Raw genomic sequence first — 9750 nt, 5'->3', positions numbered from 1 at the left:
TGCTGTTTGGTTCTCTTGAACTTTACGACACTTGCAGTCAATAAACGCGCTCAATCTCTCCGGACGGCAGTCAAAATAAAGCTGCATGCAAACAGGACAACTCTCAGGGTATGTACAGCAGGTGCAGTGAGAATTTTTATATAATGAATAATTGAGTGCATTGTTGAATTTGACATGTAGCCCCGGCTCGTTTCCAGTCTTGGCTGTCCGCAGTTTAGCAAGCTGGCTGGAACCGCTCTGCCCCTCACGGTCTTGCTTTTTCTAATGCGCCTCGGCTCAAACACAACATAAGCTCAACGAGAGAGACAGCGAGTTTGAGTACTGACCGCAGGCAAAGATATTAGCTCATTTTATTAGTAATATCATTATTATCGAACATGTCCTGGAACTGCTTCAGTCCACTGGTTCAATATTACCCGAGTTAATATGACTCAATGTTAAACGTTCATTCAAACAGCGTCAGTAAATAGAGTCACAGAACACGTGATTCCACCCTCACACGTTTCTCTGTGATGAAGCTGCTTCAGATACCGAGTTATCGACTTGCCTTTCAGTCAATCTTACCCACCAGCCCAGAGGAGTAAGTTAGTATCAGGACTTCTGTCATAACTGTGATAACAGACTGTGGTATTAAAAAACTACTCAGAGGTATGAGACAACTATTTCACCAGTTAGTAATGTATAATGTTCAATAACTTTGTCTTCTGGGTATTATATATATATACATGTACTGTACAGCAATATATGAGAAACTGTAACTGTAAACTGTAACTCAGAGGCAGTTGAGAATGTAAAAGTTTTCACACTGATGACTAACAGAAACAGTTAGCAAACTGCTGCAAGGTGACATGACATGTTTCAGATAGTTAAAGATACCCAGAGCTTTGACATTTATTAACTGTCGTTTCTGGTGACCTGCAATTTTTCTGCACTTAAAGATTAATTAGACCTTATTTGAAAGTGTTAATTAGGAATCATGACATAGGAGCAAACAGAGGCAGGGAGTTACACTCCCATCCTTCATGTCACTTATAGCCACTTTAAAACTAGTGTCTGCATCTGTCTGTTCACATTTCCTGCTCAGGTGATTGACATGTTGCCAGTGGTGGTGGTCCATGGCGGGGCGGGTCATATCCCGAAGGAGCGGGCAGAACTGTCCACCTCGGGGGTGACCTCGGCGGTCCGAGCAGGGTACGTCGTCCTCCGGGGGGGAGGCAGCAGCATGGACGCTGTGGTCGAGGCTGTGACTCATCTGGAGAACAACCCCGCCTTCAATGCAGGTTACGTGAAAACACACACTACTGTTTGTGCAACGTAAAATCACTTTTCTTACGTGTGCTGCATCGTTCTTCCATCTGGACTGTCGATAAGGTGTCAGTGTAGTCATCAACATATCCAAGTCTGCATATATGACACATATTTGTCCATGTTCTGTCTAGCATATTAATAACTTAATATGTCTGTAAATTATCCTCAGACACTTTTCACCATATTTGTGCATGTTGTCATGGATTATGTATTTCCCTCTTTTGTCTTTGACTAAGATGGTTATGCTGTGTTCTTTTTTTGTCCTTGAGAGTTTGGAGTTTTATGCCTCATTATTAATAATACCCTCCATCTGCAATACACTTATTTCTAGCTCATTTACTTTTGCCCAACTATTGAATGGAGTTGCTGTTGGTTAGCTGTTTCATTTTCTGTCACTATGCCCAACACTTTGGTCCAGTCCATAGCTGTTACCAAACAGTGGAGAGGTGCCACTGTGCTGTGTACACTGCTGCTAAATGGCCATCGCTGTCCACAGACGTTCTCATTGGTGGGTTTTAATATAAAAATCTGTCCATGGCCCAGAGATGGAGCAGAATTAACCAAAACAGCTCTTTAATACGCTGTCCCTTCTTCCTGGAAAAACTTTCAGAAGGACATGAAATTGAAGAAGAAAGGAAGAGAGCATGAGGATTTTTTTGTTTACCCTGATCTTGTATTTCATTTAGTCGGATACTGTGCTCACGTATTTGTAGTGTAACTGCATGTCTACAGTATATTTGCCTCTTGGCCAGACCACTCTGAGAATTTTTTATTTTTTTTTAATTTAATTTTTTTTTACCAGGTTAAATAAATGATAGAAACACTTAAGTGGTCCAGGGTGCAACTCATTTGGTTGCATATGAGCCCAAAAATCTGTCAAGTGGGACTAAACATTCACATTCACACCGGTACACCCAAAATTTAATCATCAACGTAGTGTATTTTTTAAACAAATGAGGTTATCGCAGTTTCTTGTTGTATGTGTTAGGGTTGTGATTTAAATAGGGGAAAACTTGTTTTTGTGCACTTATTCCTGTTTACAGTCATTTACATGATATATGAAAAAATTAAATTAAAATGCATTTTTAGTTGCACCTGAATTACGTCCGGGTGCACCTAAATGAAAAAGTTAGGAGTTTGTCCCAGAAGTCAAGACTCTAGTTTATCATTTTATCGAATCTTATTTCAGGTTGCGGGTCAGTACTCAACGTCAAAGGAGATGTGGAGATGGATGCCTTTGTGATGGAGGGGAAAACACTGGGTAGTGGTGCCGTGTCTGCTGTACGCAATATAGCTAACCCTATCCAATTAGCAAGACTGGTTATGGACAAGGTATGTGCATGTAATTATAGAATGGTCAATGCATAACAATGCACACACACACACACACAAAAGGATAAACACACTGTATGTGCAACCACAGGTTCTATATGTATACACTCCAGTGTTGACAGAACAGTCGGTAGTGTACAAGCTTTATGATGATTCTGCAACTACTACTACTGAAAGCATGATGCAACGATGATACTTAACATTCAGATGCAGTAGCATATATTGGTCTTTTCCTGTTCTGCAGGATTTAAGAATATTATTTTTATTTAATTCAGACCTTTGTCTAAACGTTGCTAATGCTAAGAGATTCTTTGCAGTTTGCAGTGCAATCATAAAGCAACAAAGAAGAACCTTTTGTATTGCAATCGGAGTTTGAAAAGTGACCTTAAAACACATTAATTGCTCTCCAAGTACAACAAGGCTTTGTCATAGTTTATAGGTGTGTTTTTATTGATGTGAACTTTGATCGCTTTTTCAGACAAGTCACCTGTGTCTGACAGCTGAAGGTGCCAAACAGTTCGCCCAGTCCATGGGTGTCCCTGAGGTGCCCCAAGAGTCCCTCATCACTGAGTACTCCCGCATGCGGTGGAGGAAGAACCTGGCACCTGATGCCAACCCTGTGGAGTGCCAAATGTGAGACGTAACATTATTTAAAGCTTTGTTCCGAAAGAGCTGTCGTCCATTAGAAATGAGCTGTTGTTGTACTTCGCTCTGTAAGCAGCTTCTTCAGTCTCTCCAGACTGCAATTACTTATGAGGAGCAGCAATCAATCCTTTCAGTGTCTCACCAGATCAGTTGGCCAAGGGGTGTTGAATCGGTGTTGCCGTCCGGAAATAAAATAGGATACACCTGACGCATTTCTTCCTCAAAACTCTTCTTGAAGCCTCTTCGTCTTCACATTTGTCGCGGTGTTAATTCCTCATATCTCAGTTTCTCCTGATGTAGTAAAGATTTATTGGAGATGTTAGAGCTGACTTATGCAGCTGCAGTAATTTGAGACGCTTCTATGATGTTTGGACAAGTTTTTTTCTTTGCTTTGACTCTGGGTCATCATTGTTACAGCTGCACTCTCCACTAAAGAGTGAGACACATGCCTTTCTTAGCCTACCAGCAGTGAGGAGCTGATACTCAAGATAAAGCTTTCTTTGCTGGAGTGTTCCTCAATCTGGCTTCAGCTTGGAATAACTGGGTAACCAGGTTACTACATCCAAGCATGATTCTGCTGACCCTCTGTGTTTTGTTGTGTAGGGGGAAGATGGGCACGGTTGGAGCAGTGGCAGTCGATAGCCAGGGCAACGTTGCTTGTGCAACTTCCACTGGTGGGATCCTGAACAAGATGGAGGGACGAGTGGGCGACACACCCTGCATAGGTCAGTCATCACACGCACAATAAAAAGACTAACAGTTACGAATAATATTAAATTTGTTACAATGCTGGGAAACCTTTTGTACACTTGACACACACTACCCCTCCAAACACCACACCACCTCATGGCAGTGGCCTTCAACAGCAGGGGCCAAGGAACGTGACAACGAGTTTAAGGCACTGAAGTAGCCTTCAAGTTCCCCAGATCTTAAATCTGCGTGAGCATTCATTAGTCCTGCTGGAACAAGTCGGATCCACAGAGGCCCCTTTATGAATTGGACTCGGCTCCCTCCCATCAAAGGTGTTCCATGGTGTCTGGTGTACTTGGGCTGCAATAGTGTTTGGGTGGGCGGAGGGTATCAAGTGCAGCAACAGCAGGACCCAAGGTTTTCCAGCAGAACATTCTAACTCTTATCTGTCTTCACCATCTTCTACCTGCAAAGAAAAAATGCAAAGTAGATGTTTTTTCCATGAAACAGTTTGAAACTAATAAACTAGGCTATGCCAAGAGCTGTTATAGAGGCTAGAAGAATAAGAAGAGGATGAGAAACATTAACAAAACCAGCTGCCAACTGACTGACTGTCAAAAAAGAAAAAGAAACAAAACCGAACATCTTCACCATCTATGAGGGAATGTTGGAATGAGACACAGCTTCTTCTTCTCTCGAAGAAACAGCTGATAAGTCATGTGATTCAAATGTTCACTGTCAGAACTTTTCTTGGAAAAGGTGTTTCCATCTCCTAAGTGCATGCACTCTTTTTCAAAAATGACATAAAAAACGGACTCGCGTAAGAGTCAGGAATTATCTTGTTTCAAATGTGATACTTCAAAATGACTCAAAAACATGTTAATTGAAACACAACATCAGAGCTCTATTTTTGCTAACTACACACCATACAACAATCCTGACACGTTTACAGAAAAAAGGTTGCATCATGTCAAATGCTTTTGGAATCTGGTCGAAGGGACTTCCAGCGAACAACCGGTTTAATACCAACAGATATTCATTATGTTAGAGCCACAACGCTCACTGGCTTATACCAATAACCCTAATGTTGCATGAGTAATATGTAATTTGAGAAGATAAGTATAGATTGGTATGGCGGGGGCTGAATCATCAATACAGTTGTTTCAAACTGAGCTTTAGTAAACAACAGCAAGCGGGTTTTGGCCGCTTCAGCCCTGTCTAATCTGTCACTATCAGTAAATGAGTGATTAGACTGTCATGAGTCAGTGGCCAAGTCACAGCCTCACTCTCTGAAACAGACATCTGGCTTTAACAACAGAGGCTATCTGTTTAAGATAAAAAATTAACACACAAACTCACAGATGATTTGAACCAAACTGTCTAAATGACAGGGAACCTGTTTTGGTCACTGTCTGTTAATCATAGCTTGTATGCTGTTGAAGTCCGGAGGTCTTTAACTGCTGCTCCTCTTCAATAGTAATGGTGCCAGAATGGAAAATTAGAATATTCTGACATGACTAAATCGTAGCTTTGATCAGTGATTAATTAAGTGTCAAAATTTGCTTAAATTGCTACAAATTATTTCAAGAGAAAAAGAGTTGATGCATTACTGTCCCCTCTAGTGAAATTGATGTGTAACAGCACCCTAAAACCAACTGCTGTGTCTTGAGTGAATTTCCCTATTCTCCCCATTTACCACAGTGTGTTTCAGTTTGTAGCTCACTGTACTGCCAGATCCACCTGAACGTCACCTTACAGTGAAACTTTAAGTGTGTGTGTGTGTGTGTGTGTGTGTGTGTGTGTCAGGGTGTGGAGGTTATGCTGACAACACGGTGGGAGCAGTCTCAACTACAGGCCACGGAGAAGCCATCATGAAGGTTGTTCTAGCCAAACACATCCTGTATCAGATGGAGCAAGGTAACACACACACACACAAACACACGTGCACACACACACGCACACAATTGTTACATGTAATGCATGCACGGTGGGGTAGTTTAGTTAAGTTTGATTTCTAAAGGCAGTTATAATAATGAGAGTTAGGCGCAGGAAAAGGCAGAGAGCAGGATAAATCTAAGTTCACACTGCAGGAATTAAACCCTGATTTTCCACTTGCCAACAGATTTTGGAGATCACTCACAAAAGATTAGAGGCTGGCTGGTGAGCGAGTGAACAGTACAACGACTTGAATGCCATGTAGTGTAACCAAGTCATACTCAGCCGATATCACCCTTCCCCCAGAGACAGTTATTATTATAATTGTAGTATTAAATACCTAATATAAATCTGAATAAATTATTCTGGATTACTGTACATCGAACCCAAGTAATGATAACTTGCGCAAATGGCTGCATCCTCTATTTTAACCGCAGCTGGTACTTGCGATGGTAACATGGCAGGGTGCTATTGCTCAGTCTTGAGGGGTTGTCACATCGCTGTGCGGTAACCAACCTTAAAAAATGGCTACCTACAGGAAGATTCTCTCTGAAAGCAAAGAGTTTTAAAAAGCAGCTGCTGCTGCCACAGTCCTGCTGCGACTGTAGTGACGGGCAGGTACTTTGGTTCTTTTTCCATCAGCTTATTTATGCCTTACATTAATTACATGTCCTAAATGTTTCCCCAGTAACATCCCCAGGAAACTTGTTGATAGGATCCTGACTTTGCTTAACATTCTGTCCTAGTGGACAGAGCAGGGGAGCAGGTTAGCCGCCAGTCATCAGCCAGGCTCGGAGCCTTTACTTCAGTGTTTATTGGACTACATGTCTTGTCCCTTCTGTTCTCAGGTCAGTCAGTAGAGGCAGCCAGTGATTTAGGCCTGGCCTGTATGAAGATCAGAGCGGAAGGGCTGGGTGGGGTGATCACAGTGGACCCTCAAGGACACTGGGCTGCTCGCTTCTCCAGCCGGCAGATGGCGTGGGCTGCAGCCCAGAAGGATACCCTGCACTACGGCCTGTACAAAGGGGAAAATTTCACCCAGAGCATCGATGTTCAACACTGACAGGAAATACAAGTCGTTCTTCTTTTCTTTTTTTAGGCTGAAATTTTGCACAAATGGGACAAAATCATATGCTACAAGAATAAATATAAAAATACTTAATACTAACACAAATGATAGTGAACGATGCAGAGAGAGAGGTGTGAGTGCACAATCTTGGAAGAAACACAGAGGAAGGCTCTACTGATTATCCCCATTACCACCCTTCATGAAATTACCACCAGCATGCAGGCAGCTTTTTCCCCTGCTCCCCCTGAAATAGACCCTGACAGGACTGTAGAGACCACATCTGGAAATCTAGCTGCTGCAGCAGGAGCTCACTGTCCTCCGACCTGGAGATGTGTTGTGATGAACTCATCATCAAACAACAATATGACACAAAAGTGGCTGGAAAAATAAAACAGAAAAAAATGTTGGATCAACATCAAACATGTTTTTAGCCCCCGGCTAAATAATATGTCTAAATATGTCAGCTACGTTTATGGATCTGTCTTTCATGCCAAAGTTTAAATTCATTTAAATACAGTGTTGTAATAAAAGTACTTAAAAGTCATATTGTTATTGCCAGTAAAATAAATGAATGGAGCCGCAAAGCCTTAAAAGTGTACCTAAATATAATACTTGAGTAAATGTGAAAATAATTTATCATGTTTATTAAAAATCAATAAAATCCACTTGTACGCACAATGTACGCACAACTGCTTTACATCTTAAATGACAGGTGGAAGCTCAGACATCCATCCGTTAGTGGCATAATTGATAATTGTCTATTAACTTTAATAATCAATGAATTGGAAATTGATTATACTTAAGCTTTTTTCAACACAGCTAGTATTATAAAACAAATTAAACCGCAATATTTTGTGTAAGTTTGATTTGTAAGTGACTGAATGTTTGATTGAGAAGTTGGAGTAATAAGTGGAAAATTATCTGATCATATTTGTTATTCATCATTTAGTTGTGTAATAACATTTGTATTATTTCATGGATAATGAGGATTTGCACCTCGGTGTTGTCACAGAGAATCTGTGGTTTTTCTGCAGCAGCAATGTCGTGTCACCGAGCCAGAGCCAGTATTTGTGAGGTGCTGCTGATCGGATGATGGATGTCAATGCTGAAGCTTTGTGTTCTGAAAACACTGATTATCGACAATAAATGCCTTAATCCCTGAACGCTGTGGGTTTCATGCTTCATTTACTCAGAAAGGCTGTGTGCAGAGGTGAACTGATGTGTTAAGAAGCTCTGAGTGTGTGTTGCACTTTGTATCCAGTAGGAGGGGCTGTTGTACAAATCAATGCTGAAACACTCCTCATAGTGTCAGAACTCCTGTCTGGGAAATTATCTTTCTCTCAAACCTTCTGCCGTTTTGTTTTTTAGCATATATTAAAACAGACTTGATTGAGATTTACAATTACTTCCCTGGTAAAAGTCCAAAGTCATCTTGGGTGGGTGCAGCAGGCGTCTCTCTCCAACAGACAGGTTTGCATCTGGTCATTTCAGCCTACTTGTACATCACTATTTTGGACTTGTCTTAGACTTGAGATTACAGACACAATAACTTCCCTGCATTGTCATTGGACGCTTGTGCCCTCTGTGTCAGGAGGCAGCGCAGTATGTGATCAGATTCATCTTTGCAGTGCAGTGTTATAAATAAACTCTGGGTGCTGAGGAGGTGAGAATCAGCTGCTATTTTTATTTTTTCCCCCTTTTAGCTAGATTCCCACAGCACGCCTATACTGCTGACAGACCTCAGGATGCTTTTGTCACCGCAGCTCCTGCATTTTTTCGGAAAGATGGCAGCCATTGATGATGGCAGTACCTTCAGAGTCATGCATAATACAGCATATGCATAGCTGGAGAGGCAGGAGATGGAAGTAACAGGAAGGAGGATAGGGCCAATGAGAAAAGAAGGCAGCAGTGTAAAACCCTTTCTTTACAATAAATGTTATTACTGCATGAAGTGACTATGAGCAGTTATAACTGAGGTGAACAAAGTGTCTGTTGTGGCTTGAAACTTTAAGCTCTACATGATTGTAAAATTATAGGGAAAAGCTGGGCTCAACTTGATATCCCTTTGACTAAAGTTCCTGCAGTTTGTTACTCTTAAATTTCTACAAAAGCATTTTCATTTCTTTTACTCTACCGCTGTTACCTTAAAGGGTCAATTCACCCAATTTACAAAAAAGAAAAAAAATGAAGTGGAAGACCCCCTCCTTAGTCCTTGCCCCACAAGTATCTAAACATGCAGATGGTTCTTGTTTATTTCCCTCGGGTTTTAAGATACCACTGCCATAATAAACATCAGAAAAGCAACTTCAATGACCGTCCCCAGTTTCACCAGTTCGTCAGTAGGAATCTGTATTCTGTCATCGATTCTCTGCCACTTCACCGGATCAGTGAAATCTGACCTACAGTTTCCTCTCCTCCCTCCCTGTGTCTCCTCTCTGCCGTGTTTGCATTTCTCTGTGTATACGAAACACACGAACGCTTAGATATGCTAACACATGCCACCCTCAGCTCCCAGGGTCTTCCTTCAGTAATGTACACTGTATATAAAAACTGTTTCGCTTGCGTGGTCTTTTATAGAGATTGAAGTTTTGTTTTTTCACGTTGAAAGCTTTGAAACGGACAGGCCTTCTGACCGTCACTGCCATCCCCAAGACCCACACAGCTACAGTGCATGTGGCTGAAAACAGAAATAACATGGACGGCCCAGATGCAACCCCAGAGTTACAATGACATAATAAAAACCCAGAATGTGATAATGAACGATGAACGAT

At 41.5% G+C, this 9750-nt stretch overlaps 1 protein-coding gene across 2 annotated transcripts; it reads left to right on the top strand.

The window, feature by feature from the left end:
• Positions 1-7654, top strand: asrgl1 (asparaginase and isoaspartyl peptidase 1). Of its 2 annotated transcripts, none has more exons than XM_037123889.1 (7): positions 1-108; positions 1085-1280; positions 2498-2640; positions 3119-3273; positions 3889-4010; positions 5782-5892; positions 6759-7654. In XM_037123889.1, the coding sequence occupies exons 2-7, from the start codon at positions 1094-1096 to the stop codon at positions 6971-6973; spliced, it is 933 nt and encodes a 310-aa protein (XP_036979784.1). In that variant the 5' UTR covers positions 1-108; positions 1085-1093; the 3' UTR covers positions 6974-7654. The 2 variants fall into 2 exon arrangements, with proteins under 2 accessions (XP_036979784.1, XP_036979783.1); XM_037123888.1 differs by having other exon boundaries at positions 13-121.
• The last annotated feature ends 2096 nt before the right edge of the window (positions 7655-9750 follow it).

The sequence above is a fragment of the Acanthopagrus latus genome, chromosome 15 (assembly GCF_904848185.1).
Source record: "Acanthopagrus latus isolate v.2019 chromosome 15, fAcaLat1.1, whole genome shotgun sequence".
Taxonomy (NCBI): Eukaryota; Metazoa; Chordata; class Actinopteri; order Spariformes; family Sparidae; genus Acanthopagrus; species Acanthopagrus latus.
Note: the sequence above shows the minus strand (reverse complement) of the source record. Positions and strands in the feature narration are given on the sequence as shown.